General features: G+C 56.5%; 4 protein-coding genes and 1 long non-coding RNA gene across 19 annotated transcripts; 3 read left to right on the top strand and 2 right to left on the bottom strand.

Annotated features, from left to right (window-relative positions):
- Window positions 1-625: 625 nt before the first annotated feature.
- Window positions 626-3,608, top strand: ZFAND2B (zinc finger AN1-type containing 2B). Of its 7 annotated transcripts, none has more exons than XM_036083017.2 (10): window positions 626-729; window positions 853-925; window positions 1,220-1,314; window positions 1,553-1,684; window positions 1,816-1,967; window positions 2,221-2,316; window positions 2,396-2,456; window positions 2,564-2,631; window positions 2,919-3,031; window positions 3,341-3,608. In XM_036083017.2, exons 2-10 carry the CDS (start codon window positions 871-873, stop codon window positions 3,544-3,546), a joined length of 978 nt encoding a protein of 325 aa, XP_035938910.1. In that variant the 5' UTR covers window positions 626-729; window positions 853-870; the 3' UTR covers window positions 3,547-3,608. The 7 variants fall into 7 exon arrangements, with proteins under 7 accessions (XP_035938910.1, XP_035938911.1, XP_035938909.1 ...); XM_036083018.2 differs by having other exon boundaries at window positions 673-729; window positions 850-925; XM_036083016.2 differs by lacking the exon at window positions 626-729 and having other exon boundaries at window positions 737-925.
- A 125-nt stretch (window positions 3,609-3,733) lies between these two features.
- On the bottom strand, window positions 3,734-11,153 carry ABCB6 (ATP binding cassette subfamily B member 6 (LAN blood group)). Its single transcript, XM_036082989.2, has 19 exons — window positions 10,276-11,153; window positions 9,822-9,959; window positions 9,387-9,573; window positions 9,087-9,188; window positions 8,733-8,916; window positions 8,034-8,155; window positions 7,400-7,509; window positions 6,997-7,062; window positions 6,688-6,813; window positions 6,456-6,532; window positions 6,303-6,366; window positions 6,114-6,199; window positions 5,837-5,894; window positions 5,518-5,622; window positions 4,958-5,132; window positions 4,699-4,811; window positions 4,363-4,457; window positions 4,219-4,287; window positions 3,734-4,016 (listed from the first exon to the last, which is right to left on the bottom strand). Exons 1-19 carry the CDS (start codon window positions 10,822-10,824, stop codon window positions 3,914-3,916), a joined length of 2,529 nt encoding a protein of 842 aa, XP_035938882.1. The 5' UTR covers window positions 10,825-11,153; the 3' UTR covers window positions 3,734-3,913.
- LOC144381657 (uncharacterized) lies at window positions 5,129-7,205 on the top strand. The gene is made up of 3 exons (XR_013447377.1): window positions 5,129-5,193; window positions 5,482-6,432; window positions 6,915-7,205. It is a non-coding gene; the product is annotated as an uncharacterized LOC144381657 (long non-coding RNA).
- Window positions 11,154-11,542: 389 nt separating the features above from the next.
- ATG9A (autophagy related 9A) lies at window positions 11,543-20,920 on the bottom strand. Of its 9 annotated transcripts, none has more exons than XM_036082997.2 (17): window positions 20,752-20,920; window positions 20,416-20,476; window positions 19,699-19,753; window positions 19,162-19,293; window positions 18,994-19,037; window positions 18,390-18,454; window positions 17,204-17,365; window positions 16,870-17,011; window positions 15,884-16,632; window positions 15,647-15,800; window positions 15,357-15,536; window positions 14,827-15,075; window positions 14,435-14,613; window positions 14,213-14,330; window positions 13,243-13,465; window positions 12,901-13,046; window positions 11,543-12,612 (listed from the first exon to the last, which is right to left on the bottom strand). In XM_036082997.2, exons 4-17 carry the CDS (start codon window positions 19,262-19,264, stop codon window positions 12,607-12,609), a joined length of 2,520 nt encoding a protein of 839 aa, XP_035938890.1. In that variant the 5' UTR covers window positions 19,265-19,293; window positions 19,699-19,753; window positions 20,416-20,476; window positions 20,752-20,920; the 3' UTR covers window positions 11,543-12,606. The 9 variants fall into 9 exon arrangements, with proteins under 9 accessions (XP_035938890.1, XP_035938886.1, XP_035938888.1 ...); XM_036082993.2 differs by having other exon boundaries at window positions 19,699-19,756; XM_036082995.2 differs by lacking the exon at window positions 20,416-20,476.
- Window positions 20,921-21,076: 156 nt separating this feature from the next.
- On the top strand, window positions 21,077-25,494 carry ANKZF1 (ankyrin repeat and zinc finger peptidyl tRNA hydrolase 1). The gene is made up of 9 exons (XM_078071342.1): window positions 21,077-21,153; window positions 21,527-21,704; window positions 22,467-22,579; window positions 22,805-22,907; window positions 23,030-23,223; window positions 23,611-23,723; window positions 23,819-23,966; window positions 24,254-24,482; window positions 24,645-25,494. The coding sequence occupies exons 2-9, from the start codon at window positions 21,557-21,559 to the stop codon at window positions 24,797-24,799; spliced, it is 1,203 nt and encodes a 400-aa protein (XP_077927468.1). The 5' UTR covers window positions 21,077-21,153; window positions 21,527-21,556; the 3' UTR covers window positions 24,800-25,494.
- Window positions 25,495-25,500: the final 6 nt, after the last annotated feature.

Here is a 25,500-nt window from a genome sequence, read left to right on the forward strand (position 1 = left end):
CAAAACAACTTCTAAAAACAATTTTTGAACTCATATCAAACCCACAGTAACAAAACCACACAATTCTAGGCACTGCGCTGGGTGCTAGGGACCCAAACAAGATAGAGGCGGTCCCCGATTTCCCAGGACATTGATGTGCGCGTGTGTGAACAGCCTATTACAATAAGGTGATACGGGCGCTAGCACAGAATCGGGGAGATCACACGGTCGGTGCTCCTAACTCAGACTGGGGAGGGTCAGCGAAGTCTTACAGAAAGGGCATCAGAGGTAAACCCGGAGGAAGGATCCGCAGATCCAGGGGGAAATCTGCACTGGGAGGAAATACGGGAGTCGTCAGCTCGTGGACAGTAAGAGCCCCTGTGGCAGTGAACGAAAGCGCGAGAGCGAAAGTATTGGAGTGAGGAGCGGGCGAGGGACCCAACTGTGAAAGACCCCAAGCCACCCCAGCCCTACTTCCCCAGGATCTCATCCAGCCTCGCCCTCGCCGGCGCTTTGGCCCGTCCGGGAGCTTAGCCCGCTCCCACCCTCCCGGAGCCGCGCGCGGTCACCCTCCCCGCACCCCCCCCCGCCTCACCCAGCAGGGGAGGGCGGGACTCGGCTCTGCAGGGGAGGCTCCTCCCGCCGCCCAGAGACTGCGCGGGACGTGCCCGCCCTGCGCGATGACGTCAGCACGCCCGCGCGCGCCGGGGGAGGAGTGGGAGTCGCTGGCCGGGAAGGGCTGAGGCTCCGGTAACCCCGGCAGGGCGGGGGGAGAGGGAGGGGCGGGGCAGGAGCCCCCTGGAGTGCCGGGTCGTGGTGCGGACCCGGAGCGAGAGCCCTAGACACGCTCAGCACCGCTTCCTCTGCCAGCAGGCCCCGCCCGGCCCGGCGATGGAGTTTCCGGACCTCGGGGCTCACTGTTCCGAGCCGAGCTGTCAGCGCTTGGGTGAGGGGCGGAGCGCGCGGGGGGCGGGGCCGGGCCGAGCGCGGCTTGGAGCTGCAGGTGGCGCGAAGGATGGGCTCCAAGGCTGAGCTCCCGGGCTGGCAATGCCAGAGGAGGGCGGGGATCGAAGTTGGGGGCGGTGGCTAAGGGGGCGTGGCTAAGGAGATAGTGGCGTAGGACCGGGTGCAGTTTGTTGCAAACTGGGCGGCGTTTTCCCTTCCCCTGAGTGGAAGGCTTGAGTGAGTGGGAATGACGTCGAGGTCCCGCTGGACCTGCAGTCCGACCCGCTCCCTGCAGATTTTCTGCCGCTCAAGTGCGACGCCTGCTCCGGCATCTTCTGCGCAGACCATGTGGCGTACGCCCAGCATCACTGTGGATCTGCTTACCAGAAGGTGAGGGGGCGGGCTGACGGCGGGAGGGGGCGGCTGGAGGATGCTTGCAGCATCTCCGGAATCCCTCTGCCTCCCATTTCCTCTCGTTGTTTTTCTGAAGCTCAGTGCTGGAAACATTGTTTCCTTGTGCGTTTATAGGAGGCATATCCAGGTTCTTTCAGGGAGGCTGTTTCAGGACCAGAGATTTGGTTGGACTGGGAGCGGCCACAGACTGACCCCTACTCCTTCTTAACTCTAGGATATCCAGGTACCTGTGTGCCCACTCTGTAATGTGCCTGTGCCTGTGGCCAGAGGGGAGCCCCCTGACCGCGCTGTGGGGGAGCACATCGACCGAGACTGTCGCTCAGATCCAGCACAGCAAAAACGTAAGGTAAGCGTTGGAGGGGTTAGCCGTGACCCAGCTGGGACCGTGGATGCTTGCAAACCCGAACAGCTGTTATGATGGGATTGGAGGACGGGGTCAGAGTCTCAGCAGAGACAAACCTTCCCTCTGCACCTCAGATCTTCACCAATAAGTGTGAACGCTCTGGCTGCCGCCAGCGGGAGATGATGAAACTGACCTGTGAGCGCTGTGGCGGGAACTTCTGCATCAAGCACCGTCACCCGCTGGACCATGACTGCTCCGGGGCGAGTCACCCCACCAGCCGGCCAGGGTAATTGCAGCCAGGTCCAGTCCTTGCCTTTGGGATCACCCCGTCCTTTTGGAACTGACTCAGCCTCTGTCGTTACAAGTTGAGGAGCTGCAAACCTGTTGCCTTTAGCTAGAGGAGTCTATTTTAGCTTCCTATTCAAGTGCGTGTTTTTCCAGACTGGAGGAACTCCCCTCCTGACTTCCTGGGTAATGCCTGGGAGGACATGCAAGCTGACTGTTCTTGGAGGCATGCCAAGAGTGTCTCTTCCCTACAGACTTGCCGCCATCTCCAGAGCACAAGGTCTGGGTTCTTCTACAAGCACCGTCCCCAGCCCAAGTCGGACGTTGCCTTCATCTACCTCTCCCAGCAGGTAGGCAGGCCTACCTGTTTCTTCTCTCCCTTTTTTCCCTTCACATCTCTGACTTCAGCCTCTTGAATGTCTGCCGTAGAGCAACAACCCAGTCTCCATCCAGGTCAGCCCCTCCAGTGATTGCTCTGCAGAATGGCTTGGTGAGTTGGGCGGAGCTTGGGGGGGGTGGGTGGCAGAAGCAACCCTCCCCTGCCCCCGCCAGGAGAATAAAGTCCAAGGCAACTGGTTTTCTTTCTCCTCTTTGCAGAGTGAGGATGAGGCTCTGCAAAGAGCCCTGGAACTGTCCCTGGCAGAGACCAAACCCCAGGTCCCAAGGTACCTCCTCTGGTGAAAGAGAGTGGGATGTGGGCAAAGGCTCAGTTTGGAGGGAGGGCGGTGGGACCACTCCAGCCCCATGCAGGATAATAATTAAGAACTTGGGCTCAAAATTCAGCTTATTAACTATATGACCTTTGACAAGTTCTTGAACCCATGAGGGTTCTTAATTTTCTCTAAAATGGGACCGTACTACTACATACCTTGTAGGGTTGTGGAAAGACTGAGAGAATACTCAGAAGCGCTCAGCACAGGGATGCCTAACAGATCAGATGCTCACGTTTTAGGTGTTACTGTCATCCAACTTGCGCTATTCCTCCCTCCCAGTTCTCAGGAGGAAGAAGACTTAGCTTTAGCACAAGCACTGTCAGCCAGCGAGGCAGAATACCGACGGCAGCAGGTATGAGGACTGGGGAGAGCTCAGGTCCTGCACTGGGAGGGAGGTGGGGAGGGGCTTTCTTCAAGTGGCAGAGAGTTTCGGAATGGTGGTTATCCTTTCGTTTTTGGCGTGACTCCAGCCCACACTGGGCTCTGAAGTGAGGACTGGCCCTCATTTCCTTGACGTCGCACCCTGTCTTCCCTTCCTTCCCCTTTCCTTGCTCCAGGCCCAGAGCCGCAGCTTGAAGCCGTCCAACTGCAGCCTGTGCTAGGGCCCTGGGCTTGGGGAGGGAGGCTCAGCTGAGGAGGACTGTGGCCCCCACACCTCTAGGGTACACAGGGAGAGGAGGCTGGGAGCAGCCAGGAGTGAAGACAAGGAGGCCATCTCCAGGGAGCATCAGGAGGAGCACCTTGTGGAGCCAAGCCTACAGAAGGCCCTGGAAGAGAGCAGCTAGAACTGTCTGGTGGGTGGGCCCTCGGCGAATGCTGGCCAGGCCCCGGACAGCCCCCTGCATCATGTCATCCCCTTTACACTGAGGCTGCCCCCATCTGTAGGGGGCAAGGAGGGGCCTGGAAGGAATAAAGGATCTTGGCAGTCACTAAGACCTCCAAGTGGTGTGTTTTTTTCTCCTTTCCAACCGAAACCAGAGGAGTCCTGTCAAGAATGTGCCCCTCGCCTAAGGGTAGAGGCCCCCTGCAATGCCCCACACCAAGGTCACAAGGATCCTAGCATAGTCCACACTTTTATTTCCCCAAAAAGTGCTTTTCCGAAAGGTTCTTTTCCCCAACTATAGCTAGCACCATACCCCAACACCGGGATGAAACATGCCGGGCAAAGGGATACATCTTATTCCCCTCTGAGTTCTCCTTTGGGAGGGACGTGGCCGCAGCTTTGTCACCGGTCTCAGTCTGGGGGTTTGGTGTCCTCAGAGACTTCTTCCTGTCCCCGCTGCTGCAGCTGCCACATGTCCGCATACATGCTGCCTCGGGACAGCAGAACCTCGTGCCTGGGGCAAGGAGGAGGAGGAAAGTGCAAGTCCCAACCACCCGTTTAACCCCAAGAGTCCTCACCACCAGCCCACAGAGAGGGGAGGGATCAGCCAGGGAGCTCCGAGACACTCGTGGGATTTCACCTTTTCCTCCCCCCCCCCCCCCCCCCCCCCCCCCGCTTCAGAGGCCCCGCCCTGTTCATCCTGCGCTGTTCCTTACCGTCCTCTCTCTACAATGCAGCCATCCTTAAAGACGAGGATCTGGTCAGCGTCGACCACAGTTGAGAGCCTGAGAAATCAGAGCTGCGTTACGCACCATACACCACAAGTGGGCGCCCGCTGCCCGCTGCCCGGGGTCCCGTACCTGTGCGCTACGACGATCGTGGTGCGGTTGGCGCAGACTTTGGCCAGAGAAGCCTGGATGGCCCTCTCGTTAGATGTATCCAGCGCTGATGTTGCCTACAGAAAGGATCTGGGTAAACCTGCCCCTGCCACCCGAGATCCCCGTGGAAGGAGGACACAAGCTGCTAGCTGAGGCCTTGGGAATCAAAAAGAACCTGCTCTGCATTCGAGGACTGTAAGGTGTTTTTATGAAGCAGGGATTCATGCTGTCTATCCGCGATGGGCCACTGCCCAGCAGCAAATGGCCTGGGCACACGCAAGGGAGGAAGGAGGGGAGCGGACTGCCCAGGGCCCTCACCTCATCCAGCAGAATGATGTCTGGAGCCTTGAGAATGGCGCGAGCAATGGCCACACGCTGCTTCTCCCCACCACTCAGCTTGAGTCCGCGCTCGCCCACCTGCGTCTCGTATCCTGTGAACATTGCCCGCCTACCTCAAGTCACACGGAACACATTTGGTTTCTGCGCCCAGATGAGCAGGACGGGATGGAACAGAGGGTTGGAGGGAACAGCAGGACTGAATCGGGCAGGGCAGGGCCTCTCTCTGCAGGAAGCTCACCTTCAGGGAAAGTCAGGATGGCCTCATGGATGCCCGCAGCCTGGGCGGCAGCTACCACCTCCTCGTCCCCGGCTGTCAGACGGCCATAGCGGATGTTGTTAGCGATGGTGTCATTGAAGAGGACAGTATCCTGGGGCACGACTCCAATGTGAGACCGGAGGGAGATCTGGGTCACCTGGAGCCAAAAGACCGTATGGCCCAGGCCGTGAGACTGCCCCACGCCCACCCTCTGGGAGGTAAGATGGGATCGGGGGCGGAGGGGGCACATGGGATGGGGTATAGGAACCCTGTCACCACCATCCCAAGTCCTAGCTGTGTGGGCAAATCGTTCAACCTCCCTGAGTCTGCTTCTCCATCTATAAAGAAAAAAGATGCTTTTTATGCCCATGACTACTTTACTGGGGTAGGTCACATGACACTAGTAAGGCTGAGGTCTCCAGCTGCAGCTTTTTGCAGGGGTGACCTCTCCTTCTCTCCCTGGAGAGTGGCCAGCACTTCATAGAGAGCCATTCTTTCACACACAGGCCCCTAAATCACAGTCTCCTCCCCAGCAACCTTACCTGTGAGATGTCCTGCCCATCTATTCGGATGCAGCCGGAGCTGATGTCATAGAAGCGAAACAGCAAGCGCAACACTGTGCTCTTCCCTGCTCCAGATGGGCCCACCTGGTGCATTGGAAACAGAGGGAAAACATTTTCAGGCCTATTGCTTTTAAGGCTTGCTCTCCAAGAAGCCACCAGTGTCCATCGAGGCTGCTACATTCAATCCTGTGGCCTGTCGTGACAGGATTCTGACCCACAGCCTGGGTCACAAACTTCCATGAGCACCGGAGTAGGGAAACTCAAGGAGTCTGGGCCAAGTGCCTGGGTCTTCTCTCACCAGGGCCAGGGTCTGTCCAGGCATGACGGTGAAGGACACATCCTGCAGCGTTTCTCGCCTGCAAGGAAGGGTGGGCGTGGTCAGCAGGCCTGCTGCACTCCCAGGGACTCCTTCCACCAGGAGAGCTACTCCTGGGCCCTGCCCCTCCCCTGGGCCCTGCCCTAGAAGGCTCCCCTTCTAGGCAGTGGTGGGCTGAGAAGCAGGGATAGGGGGGCGGAGGCCATGTGTAAATGGATGATGGGACAGGAGGCTGGGAGGTGGCAAAAGGGAGACTCACCCACTGGTATAGCTGAAGTGCACATTCTCGAACTCAATCTGGCCCCTCTGGAAGCGCAGGGGCCCTGCTCCAGGGAGGTCCTTCACCTGGGAAAGTGCCACCCATGTGTGCCGCCACTAAGGTCTGCTCTTCCCCAGCCACCGGAACACCACGCAGACTCCCGCTTCCCGCACCCCACGCTTCACTCACTTCCGGCTTCTCTTTCAGCAGGTCGAACATGTTCTCCATGTCGATAAAGTTTGTCTGGATCATCCTGCAAAAACAGCGTTGGCTGGGGCTCCTCTGAGGAGCTGGGGAAATAACCATGCACCCCGGACAGGTGAGGGTCGGAGATGAGGTTACCTGTAGTAGGTGCCAAACCAGTTGAGAGGCATGTACAGCTGGATGATGTAGGTGCCAAAGAGCACGAAGTCCCCGACCTGTGGAGATCCCAGGAGGACGACGGAGTCATGGGAGGCCTACGGGCTGGCACCCCGCCCATCTGCTGTCACCTTGCCCACTTCCCCCCAGGCACCGGGGGGCCCAGACACGGACCCCGGGCCCCTCTTCCCCGTCCCCAGCACAGTTCCCTCACCTGTAGCTTCTGCTCACTGACGAAGTACGCACAAAGCAGGGAGCCAGCAAGGAGCCCGAGTCCAATCACCAGGTTCTGGGTCTGATTTAGCAAAACCAGTGAAGCCGTTGACTTCCACTCCAAATGCTGGGGCAATGATATGGGGGGGCCGGGGGGTGGAATGTCACACATACACTCTCACCAAATCCAAACCTGAGCCCCCAGCATCTTCAACCTCACTTTTTCAGCCCAAGTTGTACTCCTCTTGGCCCTGGCAATTCCACGAGGCTAGGCCACTGCTCTCAGCCAGCGTCAAACGAGCATCCTCACCTGATATTTGAGGATGGCCTCTCGATAGCGGTCCACTTCGTAACCTTCCGCGTTGTGATACTTCACCTGACGAAGTCAAGCCACCGTATGAGACGAGGCTGCAGCCTGAACACCTGGATCATTTCCTCCAGATTCCCAGTGCCTCCTTCCTCATTTTATCTTTTTTCTTTCTTTTGTTAAACTCTTATTTAAATAATTTCTACACCCAACATGAGGCTAGAACTCACAACCCTGAGATCGAGAGTCACATGCTCTTCTGACTGAGCCAGCCAGGCCTCCCTCCGTCCTCATTTGAAAAGGCACCCCCCCCCCCCCCCGCCGCCCCTCGCAGCTCCCTGGCAGCCCCGCGTCGTGGCTGCCTCACATCTCCGTGCCTCACGTTACTGTCCAAGGCCTTCATTACCGTCTCAAAGTTTAGCAAAGAGTCCACAGCTCGGGCCCGGGTAGCATTCTCCTGTGTGTTCATAGCACGTCGAAACTTCGTTCTCCACTCAGTAACCACAATGGTCACAACTGTAGAGTGACAGGAGGGGGAGGAAGGTGAAGAAGAGATCAAGACATCACTCCCGATAGCAGAGACCACGGGGGGATGTTCGCTACCTGACACATACACACGAACCCTGAGCTATAGACCAGGGACCCAGATCCCAAAGGGAGAGAGCCCTAAGCTCCCCGGGGGAAGGGGCTATGCCTGAGGCATCTTTGCGGCCTGCACAAAGCCTCGTGTGTGAAAATGCTGTGGGTGACCAAATGAAGGCGAGCTGCAGCTGGTTAGAGAAATGAGGTTTCTCCTTGACTTGAACCCACAGCAGGCCCCTAATGTGACCAGGAGACCCTTCCCTGTCCCTCTATCCGGCTTGAGCTACAGCCCCCCTGGCAGAAGAGAAGGCCCACCCATCACGTTGGGGAGCAGCAGCTTACTCAAGTCCACTAATCCACAGCCTCTCCTAGCTGGGCCACCTGAGTAGGGCCAGGGCTCATGCCCAAGGAAGTCCCCAGAATACTTCAGGGAGACACTTCCACCAAGCAGCACTCACTGAGGTAAAGACTCATGCACAGGAACACAATGAGGCCAAACCAGGCGTTGAAGAACATGCTGAAGTAGATGATGCCGATGGTGATGTCCGCAAGCGTGGGGAGCACGTTGAACACCAGGTAGCTAGGAAGGCGAGTCAGGCAACAAAGGAAGGTTTAGGGGCTTGGAGCCAGCAGCTCTGCCCCCAGGAGTTTCAGTGTGGTGTTTTGTTTTTCAGTGGCAGCAGACTAGAATCAAGCTAAATGCCCCTCAACAGGTGGATGGCTAAATAAACGGTAGCAGGCCCCAAGTACAGAACGCGCTGGGTCAGTTATAACGAATGAGGAGGATCTTCATGCAGGGGAAGAAGATGTCTCCATACTGTTTTGTTAATAAGGCAATTCTGAGAATGATATCTGTGTCATGACCCTATGTGTTTTAGGGAAACCCTCCCCAGTACCCCATTAGTGCCGTGAGTCTCTGCATATACGTATGTCAAAGTGTCAAGAGCACAACTCAACATCCTAGACGGGGTGGGAACCTCTGGAGAAGTGAGTAGAATTTATAAGATACTTGTTCCATTTTATTTGTGTTATGGCAGCACGTGTATATTTATCTTAAAGTTAAAAAAAAAAAATTAAAAGGAGGACGGAGAGGCAGCTGAAGCTGGGTGCTTTCTCCAGCCCCACCGTCCCACACTCCATTTCCACGGGCCTGGCACCTGAGCAACCCTGTGACACTGGACGTGCCCCGGTCCACAATCCGTAGCACCTCCCCGGTACGGCGTCCCAGGTGCCAGCGCAGGGAGAGCTCATGCAGGTGGGAGAAGAGGCGCAGCTCCACCTGCCGCGATGTGAACTGCTGTACCCGGATCCACAGGAACGTGCGCAGGTTGCTCACAAAGCCTAGGGGGAGCCGGGGGGAGGCCTCGGTAGAGCTGAGGGGCCAAATGACATCAGCCCACTACCAAGATATGAAAGGTCCGAGAAGGCCAAGGGGCCAAGGGAGGGATGCTTCGGGGAGGAAGAGGGAGAGAGGCCAATGACAACCAGGGTGACAGCAGAGTCCCTCATACCTGTACTGCCAGTGCCACCCCCCTGGAGGAACTTGAGGATGACATAGGTGGTGACGGTCCAGGCCAGGGAGCTCCACGGTGCCTTCTCAGTCATTAAGTTCACTATGGAGAAAATAAGTCAGAGCCCACTTCTGGCTTCGAGGGCTCTCTTCGGGAGAAACTGCTCCAGGCACCAGCCACAATCCCGTTTCTGACCCTCCAGCTCCTAACACTGTCCCACCTCCGTAGGTTAGGGCCCCCACCTCTCACATGGCCGAGGAAGGACCAGAGAGCTGAGCGGGCACTTCTTCTTCCCCTCACCTATGTCCCTATAGAAGATGGGGACCAACACATTCAGTCCCCGTTCCAACCCCATGAGCCCCAGGCAGATGAGCACAACAAGCTGCAGAACTGGACTCCCTCGAGGCCACAGGTAGCCACTCAGTAGGCGGAGCTTCCTGCCAAGGTCTTGCCATGTAGATCTTGGTGGTGCCTCTGGTGACGGAACCTAGGATGGTCAAATGCGTAGGGGAGGGGAGCTCAGAAATCAAAAAGAAGTGGCCTAGCCGAACCCCTCTAGGGAAAATGTATGGGATTACAGCTCCCAGTTATCTCAGACCCACAAGTGATCCCCAATGAGGTCAGAAAGGCTCACAGGGCACAAACTGAAATTTGGGAAAGAAATATTATGGTGGAAAAAATGAGGACAGGCAATGAAATTAAGACAGACCCTAAGGTTCAGAAATTCAGGCATACCTCACTCCTCTCTACGTCTTGATCCTCTTCATTAACCTTCAAGGCATAGGACTGGGGACGAAGTCCAGGGGCCCAGAGTCCCAGGATAAAAAGCCCTCCAGAGACCACATACCGCAGCACCCACAGGCTAAACTGAACCTAGAATAAAACGTGTCCGGAGAGCATCAAAGAAGGCCAAAATGCCATTGTTACCACTTATAACAGAGCTAGGGACTGGGGTAGGGCACATACCCAGGTCAGGGGCCCAGCATCAAGTAGGCTTTAAAAAAAATCTAGAGTGACTCAGCACAGACACACCCCACCAGCTGGCTATCAGCAACCAGGCCATGCAGGCCTCCCCCTTCTTCCCTTTCTTAGAGGCATCCGAAAGTGTGGAACCAGTGTGACCAGACATACCATCCTTCTTCTCAGCCCTTGCCACTCATGATTCTCCTCTCCCCACGAGGTCCCTTACCTGCTGGCCCAAGTCTGCCCGTGCCCACCACCACTGTGGGCTGTTCCAGGACACAAGGGCCAAGTTCTCAGCTGTAAATGCCACAGTCCAGAGGAGCAGGAGACCCGAGCTGTGCCTGAACTCGATCCAGATGCCCATTGCTAGCTTCTGCCAGGCCTGGTTATGTTCCACCACGAGCAGCCCCAGGCCACAGGCGCTGGCCAGAGTCCCCAGTATGGAAGCCAGCAGTAGGTAGCCTGGCAGCGGGGCGGCCCCAGCAGTGCCCACCCGGCCAACGAGGCCGGCTAGGGGCAGTGCCACCTGAAGTGTGGCCAAAAACAGCTGCAGCACATAGGGAGCGACGAGAGGGCCGGCGCTCCAGGACGGCTCGTGGGGGCCAGCTGGCCGCTCCCGGCGCTTGCAGGGAAGGGCGAGCACCAAGGCCAGAGCCCCCAGGGCCATCAGTGTCGAGGGCATAAGCGTGAAGAAGAAGCAGGGACTCAGGCCCCCCTTCACCCAGGCCGGCCCCAAGGGCCCCTCGGCCTCGCAGTAGTTGCCCACAATCACCATGGCGATGCGTGGCCGCCGGCCGAGGCTGCGGGGACTTTGGGGCCTGCGGGGACTGCAAGAAGGGCAAACGGAACCGGCTGCTCTGGGCGGGGCGCGGATGGTGGGGTGTTTCGGGTCATGGAGCCGAGGGGCGCCAAGCCGCGGGGGTCTCGGGCAGGGACACACGTGGGCCCGGCCACACTACCCACTCTCCGCGCACGCGCCGCCGCCACGCACTCACGCAGGGCACGTACGCCGTCTTCTCCCGTCCGTCCGGCCCTCACTCGCTGCCTGGGACCCTACTGCCAAGACCCGGCCCGAAGGAATGCTCGGCGTCTGACCGGAGCAGCGCCCTCGCGCAGCAGCCCCGCCCACGAGGGCGGCCCCAGCCCCTACGTAGGGTCCCCATTGGTCAACCTCTCTGAAGGGGCGGGAGGGGGAGGGTGCACGCGGGAAAGGCAAAATACCAGGGCGGAGTCGGCTTGGTCACGTGCTCAGGGCGCGAAATCTGACCGCACGTCCGGCCGGAGACCTTGACCTCCACGGAACCACAGCTAGGAAATGACCCTTCCGCTAGCAGGCTAGCTCGGTATATCCAAGTGACGGCATAGACCCACTTTCCTACAGGGCCCGGCCGGCTCCCCGGCCATCAGGGAAAATCACACGCACCCCACTCCACTTGTTCCCATAATTCTAGCCGCCGAGAGACAACTAGCGGCGCCAGACAACAAGCCACGACCTCGTCAAAGTCCCTTTTTTATTAAGGGTTATCAAGCTGTACACAGTTCCTACGCCTTCCGCTGTGAGCTCGGGCAGCACAGTTGACCACACCCGCAGCGGACCAGATCGGGGCGAGGGGTGGGGTGGAGAGTAGGAGCTGGATCCCAGCATGCAATGCGGCAGCTCAAAGCCTAGGGCGAAGGCCTCCTGTCGTCCCTCTGTCCCCCTCTGGAGGACAGCGGGAGGCAGGCCAGAGCTCTCCTGCTGGGAGGTAGACAGCCGAGGGCACAACCAGTCCAGTCCGTCCTATGTGCAGGCGGTAAGGGGTATAATAAGCAGCAATGGGGACCAGAATGGCCTCAGTCTCCCAGGGGCCCATCCTAGAAGTTGGGAGAGGGCAGCAAAGAATGTCCACCCTGCTCCTGCAATTTAGAAACCTTCCTTCTTAGTGTCAAAAGATAGCATGAGAGGAGCTGGGATCTAGGGCCTCCGCACCAATGCAAAGCAAAAGCTGAACAGAATGGGAGCAAGCGAACAGAACCAGAGCGAGCGGCACACATGCCAGTCATGTGCAGGAAGCGGGAGAGAGGTGAGCAGGCTGCAGCACTGGGAGAGAACTGGGGGTGAGGTAAGGGCCACAGCCTGAGCTGCTCATCTGTTCAGGGTGGGGGAGGGAGGCTGCAGAGGCTGAGGGTCTGGGCCCAACCTCCCCACTCCACAGTTGGCACGGGTTCTCCCTGCTTGGCAGCTTCTGTGGTGGGCAGTCCTCTGGAGACTTGCAGGGGTGGGTGCAAAGGTGGTAGTACTGGGGCTGGGCTGGGGACCAGTTTCTAGCACCACACTCTGAGCCAAGGGGGTTCCTGGGGATGAGGCTGGAGTCCTGTGTGCCTTGGTTCCTGGGCCCCCCATCTCTCCTGGGGCTGTGGCAAGCCCAGCGCTGGCACCTCCCTTGGCCAGGCAGACACACAGACACCACACACGTGGAGCCAGGCAACACTCAGAGGAGCCCTCCATGGTAGGCGGATGGGATGGCAGGGCGACAGCGGCCTCCATCCTGGGACATAGGGACCCTCTCAGCCTTGTCTATACCTGTGGAGAGAAACGGGTTAGTAGTGGAGATAATCTTCCGCTAACTGCTTACCCAAAAAACAGCTTGGAGATAAAGGAAAAGGAAAGCTTGATTCCTGGGGAGGAACTCATAGGGAAAATCAAGCCCTGGATTTCAGAGAAGGTGAGGCAAGAAAGGGCAGTGTATTTTGGAGGGGGAGGAACAGTATCTCTGCACGAGCGGCCTGCCTTCTCTCACATGAGACTTTGATCGCGGCCTGGAAGTTACTACTTCCTGTAGCAGTCGTTCTCCGGTCATGAAGCCCTTACCTTGTGCACCTGAGGGGGAAGCTCATCCTCCGAGCCCTCCTCGGGCACCGGCTCTGGGTGCCTGGATGCTGACTGCCCGTCTTCAGCCCACCCTCCAAGGGGCAACCGAGAGAAGTGAGAGGGAGCCCGGGGTACTGTGCCAGGATCTAGAGACACAAGTAAACATACTCTTAGAATGAACACAAACAGAAATGTGGAGAAAGGTTCTGGGGCTGTTCAGGGTCAGGGTGAGGGTTAGTCTCTTTGGGCCTGATCGCTCTGACCTCCTTCCTCCCCAGGAGGCCCCCCGAAGAGCCACCTTTCCCTGAAGGATCTGTACCCTCCTGGACTCCCACTGGATACCTGTGATACCCCCGTAGCGCCTCTGGAAGCCCCCCTGCAGGGCGGTGGTCTCGGGTGCTCCGGGCCGGGCTGCAGCACAGGGATAGCTAGCCGAGCGAGGGATAGGTTGGGAGGCCCGGGAGCCCTCTGCCCCCTCTTCAGGGGCGCTCTCCCCACTCTCATCGCTCTCCCGGCGGTGCCACACGTGCCGCTCAGGTTCGGCCTGGGCCTGCTGCTTGTGGAGCTGAGAGGTGGAGGCGGGGGGGGGCTCATTAGGCGGGGACAGGGTATCTGAAACAGATGCCCCCCACCATGCTATCCTCCAGTTCCCATTTTTACCATCTCACCTAGAATCAGCGACCCAGAGTAACTACCACGTTAACAGTGTGTACCACACATATGACGTCTTACACGTTAAATTCTCAGCACGTCCCTGGAACCTAGTCATTTGAGTCAAGAACAAATTGGGTGCACATGTAAGTGCCAGGCACTCTTTCAAGGTGCTGGGAAGACAGCAGTGAACAGAACAGACAAAAATCCCAGCCCTTGTATGGCTTCTATGCTGGGCGTGGAGGCGGGCGGTTATGGACAATAAAATAAAAAAGGAAAAAAATGCAGTATGTCAGATAAATGCTATGGAGAAAAATAAAGCAGAAGATTCAGGAGGGTGGCCAAGGGAGGCTCTTTTGGTCAGGCTGGCCAGAGACGGTCTCACTGAAGAGGTAAGAACAGGTGAATAAAGGAGGGAGCCATATGCCTAGCTCAGGGAAGTGGATTCTTGGCAGCGAAAACAACCAGTGTGTAAAGGGCCCTGGGTGACAATAAACTTGGCTGAAAAGGATGGTAAAGGGGTATATGCGGGAATGGAGATCAGAGTAGCGGAATGGCAGAGAAGGGATCCAAACCCACATCTTGCTTTTCCACTCCTAAAACCCTCTATTTGTCAGCGGCCACCTTGATTCCGTGGCTCGGGCCCTTCCTGCCCACTCACCTGGTGCATATAGAGGGCATGCAGGCTCATCTCGGTGGATGCGTATTCCGACAGCACCAGGCTCTGCAGCTGTCCTTCCCACACACTGCTCCCGGAGCTGGCTGTCCTGGCATCCACCCTGTCCCCCCCGGCACAGACAGGAGCCGTCAACATTTCTGAGACCCGCAGAGGTTGCTGGGGGCTACTGCCATGCCCTCCCATCGTGGCCCCCCCTCTACTCACCCAGAGCCTGTCATGGTGCTGGGAGCTCGGCCTGTGGGCACCTGACCAGGGTGCAGAGGGGAGAAGGAGCGCAGGGCAGAGGCGACTTCAGCCCTGTGCCTGGAGCCCTGCAGGTCTCTGGGCAGTGGGGGACCCCGGCAGGATGAGCCGGCTACCACATTTGCGATAAGGCTCAGTGGCTGTGAAAGAAAGGGGTGGGTAGAGTTCCCAGGGCAGGAGGGAGGCCGCAGGGTCCCTCAGTGTTCTGGATGTCAGGACTCCAGGGCACAGACTGAACAGGCAGAAGGAAACCGACCGGGTAGGTAGGCCCTTCCACCCCAAGCCCAGTCCTCAACTCCCAGCACCTGGAGTCCACTCTGCCCGCTGTCATCTCCCAGTCCCCAGGAACACACCTCAGACTCGGACTGTAAGGACTGGATGGACGTAAAGAGGGCATTTTCAGGGAGCAGACCCCCTTGGGCGAGGCCGGCAGCTGCTCCGTCCCGCTGAACCTGCTCCTTGAGGAAGCCGAGGAAGGCCGTGCTCTCACGCGGCGGCTGCCAGCCGGGGTTGGTGATGGCAAAGTGCATGAGTGACAGCTCTGTCTTCCCATCCTCGGCTTGCTGGTACACCGAGGCCTCTGTCTGCCCACCGGACAACCACTGCACAAGGGAGGCTACAGTGAGGGGGGCTGCCATATCTTGCCCCGGGCCACCCCAGGGACGGTCGCACACTGGGCTAGCTGCTTGGTTTGTGCCTTTCTCAAGGGAACTTGGCCAGAGGTGCAAGCTGAAGGCTAAAATCCAACCCAAGCTCGTATTTACCAAGCAGGGCTGCCTTCTGGCGATGCACTGGCTCAGAGGGGTGTCTTTCTGCAATCGGCCCAGAGACACCGTATGTGTCAGCATCCCCTCTGGCCACTTGCCCTTGTCCTCCCCGGTACCTGGGGATGCCCATGCTGGCGAACGTCCATCTGAGCGAAGGAGCAGGTGTCTCCAACACCTACGACCTCCACGGTGAAATTGCGGAAGAAGTCTATGATCTCCAGGGCCCGTGGGCGCAGGCAGAAGATGAGGATGAGGGGTGTGACAATGGGGCTCAGTAATTCCTCCAAGATGAACACCTAAAAGGTGTGGGGGGGGACCCAGGTCACAGGAGAGCAGGAGGGATCCCAGCCCTCACCACCGAGCTATCAGCCAGTCTCTAAGAGGCCCTAACTCCAACTCCACTCACTGCCTTGTACTGGAAGAGCTGGGCAAACTCGTCCCGGGTCTGCGAGCGGTGGGCATTACCCTGCCAGTGGTCAGGCATGTAGTGGATGTGCGCGAGGATCACGCGGAGCAGCTGCTCGGGGCAGAACACCATGTGCTGGTCCGGGATAAAGGACCTGCGGGAATCGGGGTCACGGTGAGAGGGAAGCCTTTCCCAGGGGCGCTAGTGGGCTTGCCCCCGCCTGCCGCCCTGGCCCACCTGCACACGGTCACGGTGACCCCCAGGAGTGTGACGGTGGTGAGGACGTGTTCCACGGCCAACACGTCTTCGTCGTAGATGGTGAGGGCGATAAGCACGGCCAGGATGGAGCCAGCGAAGAAGGCGCCATTCTTGGCCAGCAACGTCAGCAGAGGGGACAAGAAGCAATTCATGTACTTGGAGGCGGGCTTGTAGCCTCGGTTGAGGCGGGACTGCAGCTCGTGTTCCAGCTCGTTGAAGTGGCGGAGGTAGCAGCGGCCGTAGAGGGACCAGCAACGTGCTCCCAGGGCCCCGGGCTCCCGCTTCAGCACCTCTGCGTAGCTGAAGAAGGCATAGAGGATCTGCCAGATGAGGATGAGGGGGCACAGCAGGAAGTTGGCGATGCCGATCCACAGGATGCGGTTGCTGAGGCGCTGGGCCAGCTCGAGCCGTTGCCCCCCACGTTTGTACTCGGCCTTGAGGCTCCATTCATTGAGAAACAGAGAGCCAGGTCCCCAGAAGAGGATCAGCTCGAAGTTGTACTTGAGGCCACGGGTAAAGAAGACGGCCTCCCCCAGGCCGGGCAGGCGGAAGCGCAGAGGCAGGAGGGATTTGTTAACCAGGGCGACCATGTAGTTCTGGAAACGGAGGATGCGATGGTAGATGTCCAGCTCTGTCAGCTCGCGCTTGTGGATGCAGATCTGGTGCTCCTTCTGGGTCTGCACAATCCGGGCCTGCACTTCCTGCCATGTGCAGTACGGGAGGGCAGACTGTGGGGTGGGAGAGAGACACGGTGGGGAAGGCGGGCTTGTTGCCTGGACTCCTCCTCGCCCCGCATTAGCTGTGAGGCCCTGTGCTTTGCTGGGTGGAGCCTTTAAGCAGAGGCTCCCTGACCTGCCAGTGACGGATGAGGGTGCCCGAGGCCCAGCAGTACGCCCCACCCCTCCCAAGCCGCAGAAGGCACGCTGGGCTGTGGCGCGCTAACTGCCCAACTTCCCCAGTCTCACCATGGGGATACGCAGAGCGTGCAGGTAGAAGGAGTGGATCTCCCAGTAGCAGCAAATGTTATAGATGAACTTGATAAGCCGATGGATCCAGAATACAGCGGCGATGACCAAGATGGTGATAAGGGAGCCATTTTCCTGAATCCTGGTGGGGAAAAGGAAGGGGGGACGGGAGGGGAGGCCCTTGAGGAGTCTTGGCAGACAGGATGCTATCCTGAAGGATGTGGCGAGGCTGAGCCCGAGTCTGCGTTCTGGGGAATGCGCCACCGCCTCACACTCCAGTCCCCACCTGCTAGTGGAACTCTGGCTCCGGTGTCCTCTGAGCTGTGGCCCTTACCTGGCACTACAGACCTGGGCGGGCAAAAAGGCGTCTGGCAGAGTGACCTTGACAGGCTCGGTAGGGTGAAGACTATGGTTCACCATCTTGTTGGCAAATAGGATGTCGTAGTCCACACAGCTGACCAGGAAGGTGGTGAAGGCAACCACAAAGAGGAACTGCCTGGGGAATTGGGAAGAGGGGCCACAGTCCAAGAGTCGGAGAGGCACCAGTGAAATAGTGTGGGGAAAGGGAAGAGTCTGGAAGCAGCAGAACAAGACTGGAGAGCAGCCTCTGGGGACGAGCAGGGGCTGGAGAACTCCCAGTGGGCTCTCTCCACTGCTCAGCCCCCGAGACCTTCTTAGGCCCAAACCAGCTCCCGCTTTTTCCTCTTAGCCTTGGGTGTCACACAATTAGCCTGCTTTCCTCATGGCATAGTAATCTCTGCCACCACTTACTAGACTCAGCTCAAAGATCTTGTGATTGTGGTCTCTGCCACCCAATCCCTGATTTCTTTTTGAGATAGTATTTAGAAGCCCTAAGGGGATTTACAGTCTTTCCTGACTGAGGGAGAGTTTCCCAATCCCATCCTCTTTTTTTTTTTTTTTTTTTTAAGATTTTATTTATTTATTTGACAGAGACAGCGAGAGCAGGAACACAAGCAGGGGGAGTGGGAGAGGGAGAAGCAGGCTTCCCGCTGAGCAGGGAGGCCAATGTGGGACTCGATCCCAGGACTCTGGGATCATGACCTGAGCCGAAGGCAGCCGCTTAACGACTGAGCCACCCAGGCGCCCCCAATCCCATCCTCTTTGGCAAGGCCATATGGCTCCTTCTTTTTTAGAAAGCGCTCTGCCCTCCTAGGTGTAACTAAGGCAGAACACACACTTTTCTTAAGTGGCTGGCATCTCTGAGACCTCCTGACCGAACCATGCCCATTCCATCGGAGCGCTGATGAGCTGATGAAATGGTCAAGTCTGAGTTCTCTTCATGGAAGAGAAGGGGATTTGGGAAGAATTCCTTGTAAGGGAGATAAAAAAAGTGATTGTAAATTTTGGTGCCACACCCAGTCCCTGAGCTCTAAAATTAGTCTGCAGGGTTTTGAGCCGGGAACTGAGCTGCACTGGCTGGTACGGCCAGGGCTGAGCTCAAGAAGAGGAAAGACTGAGAGGCGGTCCTTCCCCACATCACCGTCCCTTCTTAGACTTACATGAGCTCAAAGATCTCCCCGATGAGCATGCAAGTGAAGCCATTCTTCTGGTGTAGATTATAAACGTATAATTGTCAAGAAAAATGTGGTTGACAGAGACAGCACTTAGAAGCACAGACTTTGGGGGTCACATGCCCGAACTTAACTCCTGGCTCTATGACTTTCTAGCTGTGTGACTTTGGCCAAATTTACTTAATATCTCTCAACTTTCGTCTGCAGTGGCACTTTGGAAATAATAGCACCCGTCTCAGAGGATTATTAGGTATGAGATAATGGGCATAAAGTATTTAACACAGAGCTGACACAGAGTAGGTCAAAAGATATTAATTATTATAGTTATTAGCATCCCGTCAAAAAGAAAGATCACCTTTAGAGAGGTTCCTTATGAACTGACACCACAAAGTGAAAGGCACGTAGCTCTTGGGAAATGCAGGCTTATCATTATCTATAATGATCCTTATTTCCCCAGCCTCTTTCAGCCTTAAGAAGAGTTCCATCTCCCTTCCGGGGATTAGAATCAAACCCACCCCAACTTCCCATCCGGGGCCCAGCTTAGATGGGGGCTAAGGGTCCCAGAGCTCCCACGCAGAAACACAAAGGATATTCGAGAGAAGAAGAGGTCAAGGTTTTCAATGTGGTGCCAGGGTGCTGTGGGCACAGGAGTAGAGATGTCAGAGCCCTGAAGGAACAGGAGCCCCTTGCTCCCTCCGTCGTGTTTGTCCACCCGCGCCCGCCCCAGGCCCTGGCTCCGCTGTCGGGTCCGAGAACTCACATTTGCTCCCCTCAGGGACGTGCACCAATAGGTCCTCCTCTCCAGGGGGTGAATCACTGTAGGAAGCCTCAAGGCGCTGGTATTCAGTGTCGAACTGCGCCATCACCACCGCCCCCTGTCCACTTTGTCCCCCTGCAGGGAATGACGAAGAGATCCAGGTTCAGACCGTGGTGCTGCTTGTCTCCTGCCCTGCCTAGCAGACCAGAAAAAGTGAGAAAGAATCTCTGGGCTTGGTCTCTACTCCCAGTCTTCTCGGCTCAAAGGCAGAGGAGTAGTTACCACAGGAGAGCAGTAAGCTCAGGGTCTGGGAGGTCAGTCATTCCCAGAGCCTTTACTGAGTGTCTACTGAGGTCTGGCTGGTCTGCCGCTTTGCGAGGGTGGGGGGTGGGGGGGTTGGGGGTGCTGTTTCATCTTCTACTCAGCGGAGATAAGGGGGCTTCCCTCTGCCCTCCTGGAGAAACCCGGGTCTCCCAAGAGATTTCTGGGAGGTTGGAAGCACTTTGTAAACAAAGGTTTGAGATAAGCACATGGCCCTACCAGCTCCATGGGCAGCGTCTGCTCCACTCCAGCCCTTGATGCCCTCGCTCTGCAGCTGCTGGAGGAGAAGATGTCAGGCCCCAGAGAGTGGGCAGTGGGGATAGAAAGAAAGAAACCCAACCCTCCTACCCACCCACCCTCCACTAAGAGGAGGCCAAGCATGGGGCAGGGAGGCTGCAGTGGGGAAGAGGCACTAGGGCTAGATCACTTCCTCTGCTTGTACCATACAGGACCACTCATCCAACTCTAGGATCCCAAGAAGTGGCTTGTTGAGCCTGTAAAGACTGAGTCAGTACAGGCCTGAGGTCAGGCAGCTCCTCTGGACTGTTTTTCCATTGCCCCACCTCAGCCTCAGAAATTAGACAGGCCTCTCGGGGTCCTCAAAGCCCCAAATCCAAAACCCAAGAAAAGAGTCTCTTCTGAAAAGGGCCTTTCTGGTCAACCTCTTCCCCTGGTTCCCTAGCACCAAAGGCCCACCAGGCACGCATAGTTCCTGGATGGGAAATCCTGACTGGGTCCGTGTAGACCCAGATCCTGGGCGAACTGTGGGGTCCCTAGGTTCCTGGAGCCAGGCATGTCTAGGCAGCACTCACCCAGTCGGTGCAGACCCTCGGGCCGTGGAACACGACCCAGCCTGGCCCCAGTGGGACTCCCTGGGTTAGTGAGAGCCCTGGGTCCAAAGGAGCTGACCAAACCTTCGGGGAGTTCACCACTCACCGGGTCAGTGTGGACCCAGGGTCATGGAGCCCCGGCTGGCCGGGCCTGGGCTCAGGGTTTCCTGCGGATGTTGGAAGAATCGAGCTAGTCCGACAGCCGATCACCCAGATGGGCTGGGTTGCCTCCCCACACCCAGCCGCCAAGACCCGAGCCCAGCGCGCCCCAGGGTCGCCGGCGCCAGGCCAAGGGCTCGGCTCCCAACAGCGGACAACCTCGCGCGCGGCCCCGCCGCCCGCGCGCGCCCCCGCCCGCGCGTCCCCGCCATCAAAACATTCCGGCTGCGCGCCTTCGCCCCTCCCGCGGCGCCCCTTCCCCCGTTACTCGCCGTGAGCTCACTTAGGGCTCCGCGGGCACCCTCCGTCAGGCCCGACCCGGGCCTTGGGATTCCAGTAACCGATCTCGCGTTTCACCTCAGGAACCGTGACCCGAGCGATTCCAGGGGCTCGGTCGGCTCCGCTCGTTTCGTCGGGACCCAAAGCTCTGGGCCCGGCGCCTGCCACTCACTGTCACCCGCAGCCAGTCTGGCCAATGAGCATAGGGGGTAGAGACACGACGGCCAATACTCGGCTTCGGGGGCGGGACTAAAGGTTCAAGGTGGGTTTTGGACAGTCAGAGGACCAATAGCGCGCGCTGTGTGGGGCGGGGCTGAGGTGCGGGCGACGCCATTTGTCCCCTTCGCTGCTCCGTAGTGACGAGATTGTTGTGGTGTTGCAGAAATCCGGGCTTGGAATTGTAAACGTGCGTGCCGCTCGGCTCCCCGGGACCTTTGGTGCCGCTCCTGAGGGTGGGGGCGAGTCCACGCGGTTTAGTCATTGCTGGAGCTCATCGCGCGGGTATCGAGGAGCGGTCGCTTAGGGAACCTCAGTGATTTTTAGCTCTACTGGACTCGATTTGGGAGCTGGTTGCTTCCCCCTTTCACTCTCTGTGGTCCGAGACTGTGCGTTTGAGAAAGCGGCCTGGGGTCACGTATTAAGCCCCAGAGCGGACTCCTGGTACCAGAGTGAGGCCCGAGGTGCTTTGCGGCGTGGGGGAGACCCAAGTCAGGCAGGCAGGAGACCGGGCGGTAGGATCGCACTCTGGGGAGCTCTGTTTCTGTCCCTTTCTGCTCCAGGAGCTCCTCCTAAAGAATTTCTGCTCAGCTATGTCGCCGGTTTCAGCAGCAACCCAGGTTCCTACGTTGGTCTCCCTCTTTGACCTCAACGCGGATGCTCCGATCCTTCAGGGCCTCAGCCTGGTGAGCCACCCTTCTGGGGAGGCTCTGGCCCAGGCTCTGCGGACTTCCTGTCCAGGTATCTGGGAAGGTTTGGGGAGGACCCACGAGGAACGTGACAGGCTCTTTAGAGCTTATTGCTCGTCCAGGGAACACATTCTTATTGATACTCCCCGGTTTAAGAGCCCTTGTTGACATCGCTTTCTACTGGATAAAATTTATCTTAAATTCACTCAATCTCCGGGTTGTTTCCAGCACAGGCCCCCGAATTGTCTCCAAACAAGCCTCTTGCCATTGCTTAGGTCTGGTCACATTTACAGCACTGCCCGCAAAAAACTTCAAAATTCCTAGATATAGTCCAAATTTAAGTGGTTTCAAATCAAATCATTCGTTCTTAATGAATGTAAAACAATTTTTTGGTTTTTTTACAACCTTAATTTGCCTCTGGCTGTTCTTGAACTTTTTTTTTTTTTAAACAAACCACACCGTAATTGGAAATGTAAGCTAAAAAAAAACACAGGCATTTGGGAAGTGGTTTTTGCAGTTAAAAATAATCTTAACGTTACCAAAAATTATTTTCTACAGGGTTCCTCTAAACAGTCCCTTTAGTTAATGTCAAGTATTTGATGTGTATTTGTCTCACATCTCTTCAGAAGCATACTTGTGTAAAGTGATTACTGTGCTGTTTATCTCGTGATTCCTAGATTGCAAACTCTTTGAAGGAAAGGATGTGCCATCTTTTTCTTTCGTATTCTCCTTTGTATATCAGACACTGAATATAATTCCAGGTACTGCAGGTTTGTACTCCCTTTCCACCTCTTATTACCCTCCCCTTATTTAGGTTCAGGAGAGACAGCAAGCCCAGAAAGAAAACCACTCCAGGGTCCGCTGGATATTTCAGACAAGTTATTTTGTTCCACTTGTGACCAGAACTTTCACAACCACCAGGAACAGGTAAAAGGCCAGGTGCAGAGCTAAATGGCAGAAGCAAAAGTATAGGGTGGGTGAGGAGAGGCAGACATGTGGTTTGTCTTTCATTAATAAAAGTCGGTGTTTTGACTGAGGCCGTTGGTGTTACCTGGTCATACTTTCTGGAGTTCTGTCACTGGTCTTGGGTACCACAAAGGGCCAGGCTAGGGCATATTTCCACACTCAGCCTCTTTCTTTGCCTCCTACCAGAGGGAACATTATAAGCTTGACTGGCATCGGTTTAACCTAAAGCAACGTCTCAAGGACAAGCCTCTCCTGTCTGCCCTGGATTTTGAAAAGCAGAGTTCCACAGGTGATGGTTGGTAGGAGACCTGTGTTGAGTAGGACATGGGGATGGAGGAAGGCCCTAGTTTAGGAGCTTGGGGAAAGGTCAAAGATGGCACACCAAACTTGTGCACTTCATGTTGTTTTCAGGAGATCTTTCCAGCATCTCAGGATCAGAGGACTCAGACTCAGCCAGTGAGGAGGACTTGCAGATACCGGATGAGGAGAGGGCTGAGTTTGAGAAGCCCAGCAGACCCCAAGGCATCCACCCCCATCGGGTTCTTTTCCAAAACGCTCGGGGCCAGTTTCTTTATGCCTATCGCTGTGTGCTGGGCCCTCACCAGGCAAGTGGCGGCCCAGGTTGTGTGGCCAACTGCAACCTTTATACACTCAGCCTAGGTCTCCCCTAAGCCTGGGCCATTTCTTACTTCTTTTCTTCCTGTTGGATATGGGTATCACCACTGACAGCACAGTCTTGGACTGAATTTGCCTGAATCTGGGGTCCAGTATAATGGAATTAAGTTTGGAAACAGACCAGTCTAGGTTTGAATTGCTGTTCTACCACTTGATTTGACTACCTCTACAAGCCTCAAATTTCCTTGTCTGTAAAGTGGAGACAAGCCTCAGGATGGCTGTAAGAAATGAGATCACGCATGTAAGACACTTGGCGCTGGGTTTCTTCCTGTGAGTGCGTGCCACGGGCATGCTTGTGCTGTCCCTCTGTCATCCAGGTGCCCCCAGAAGAACCTGAACTGCTGCTACACAACCTGCAAAACGGAGGTCCCAGACACTCTGTGGTGCTCATGGCTGCATCTGGGCACTTTGCTGGAGCCATTTTCCAAGGGTGAGAGGGTGCTGCCTGGGGTATAAGGATGCAGTGGGTCCGGTTAGCCTGGGTGTACGGGCTGGTTTCCAGCACTGAGTCTGTGTTGTCTACAGAAGAGACGTGGTGACCCACAAAACCTTTCACCGCTACACAGTGCGGGCCAAGCGGGGCACAGCCCAGGGAATTCGGGATGCCCGGGGTGGGGCTTCTCGTTCTGCCGGAGCCAACCTGAGGCGCTATAATGAAGCCACGTTATACAAGGTGAGTTAGGCGTCTCAGATCTGGTGGTCTGCTAATCTACTTTTTTCCCTCTCATCAAATGTTACAGTGGGGAGCTTGATGCCTGCCTCCTCCCAGTCTTCATTATTTCTGGAAAGGCGAAGGTAGACTAGGGATGGATCCCAAGAGTCTTCATCCTCTCATTCTTTCTTCCTCTATATTATCTTCTGCTTCCCATTCCTTACACGTCATCTGTGGGCTGGTTTTTTGGTTGGAGATTTAAAAATAGCAAGTGAAAATACATGGGTCTGAGTTACTCTCTTCTCTAGGATGTTCGTGACCTGCTGGCAGGGCCAGTCTGGGCTAAAGCGCTGGGGGAGGCTGGGACAGTACTGCTGCGTGCTCCCCGCTCTGGCCGGTCCCTGTTCTTCGGAGGCCATGGGGCACCCCTGCAACGGGGGGATCCCCGACTTTGGGATATCCCCCTCGCCACCCGCAGACCCACCTTCCGAGAGCTACAGCGTGTGCTCCATAAGCTGACCACCTTGCATGTCCATGGTGAGCTTTTGATCCGGATCCCCAGACTCCCTAGATCTTCTTGTACCTTCCAGCCCAAGCCTTGGGTTCTCATTTATACACCCAGACAACATCTTCATTGAGAGAGACCTGGGCTGGCTTCTGCTCAGGTAAACTTGAGAAACATCTTTTGTTTTATGGCAGGAGAAGACCCCCGGGAGACAGTCAGGTTGGACTCACCTCAGACACACTGGAAGACGAGAGGGGGGAAGAAGGCTATCGAGGCAGAAAGAAAGGTCTCCAGTGATGAAAATGAGGCCCTTGGGCAGAATGAGGAATCTCCCAAACCAGGGGTTTGAGCACCATCTGGCAACTGTCAACTCTCTCTGGGTGTCTATCCTGGAAATGCAGTGTCAAATCTGCTGTTGCTTCTCTCTTTATAATGAGCCCTTACACAACACATACAGCATTACACATACACACACACACACACACACACACACACACAGGTCTGTTATGATAAGGGGCACCTGGTAGCAATTACTGAGATGGGTTTAGTGACCTTTCCAAGCTTCCTGTTCTGTTTTGTTCACTGATGTATCCCCAGTACTTAGAAAACACGAAATAGTACGTGAAACAGATGCTTGTGTGGCACGGATCTCACATAATTGCCATCTCACCCGGATGCTGCGGTTTGGACCGAGGCCTGCTTTCCCCGGGGCAGACTCCGCTGTTGTGGCTGTCAGTGCTCCCATGCTCTCCCCCGTTGTGTACCATCCTAATGCGGCTCCAGGGGAGAGTCTAAGGACGCTTGTCCCTCCGTACCTCCTGCTGGGTCTTTCCCTCTGAGCTGAGCCTCATTTCTGCATGTGATATTATTGGATTCAGCTCTTGACGTGCTGATCTTGCGTGACAAAATACAAATACTTATTTTCATTTCAAGACAATTTGGATTCTCTTTTTATGTACATTCTCATACATCTGGGCAGCTCACATCCTTCCACCCTCTGTGTATTTCTTTAGGTGGACCTAACATGTAGCATTTTTCCCTAGGTTCAGA

This window comes from Halichoerus grypus, chromosome 4, assembly GCF_964656455.1.
Source record: "Halichoerus grypus chromosome 4, mHalGry1.hap1.1, whole genome shotgun sequence".
In the NCBI taxonomy this organism is placed as follows: Eukaryota; Metazoa; Chordata; class Mammalia; order Carnivora; family Phocidae; genus Halichoerus; species Halichoerus grypus.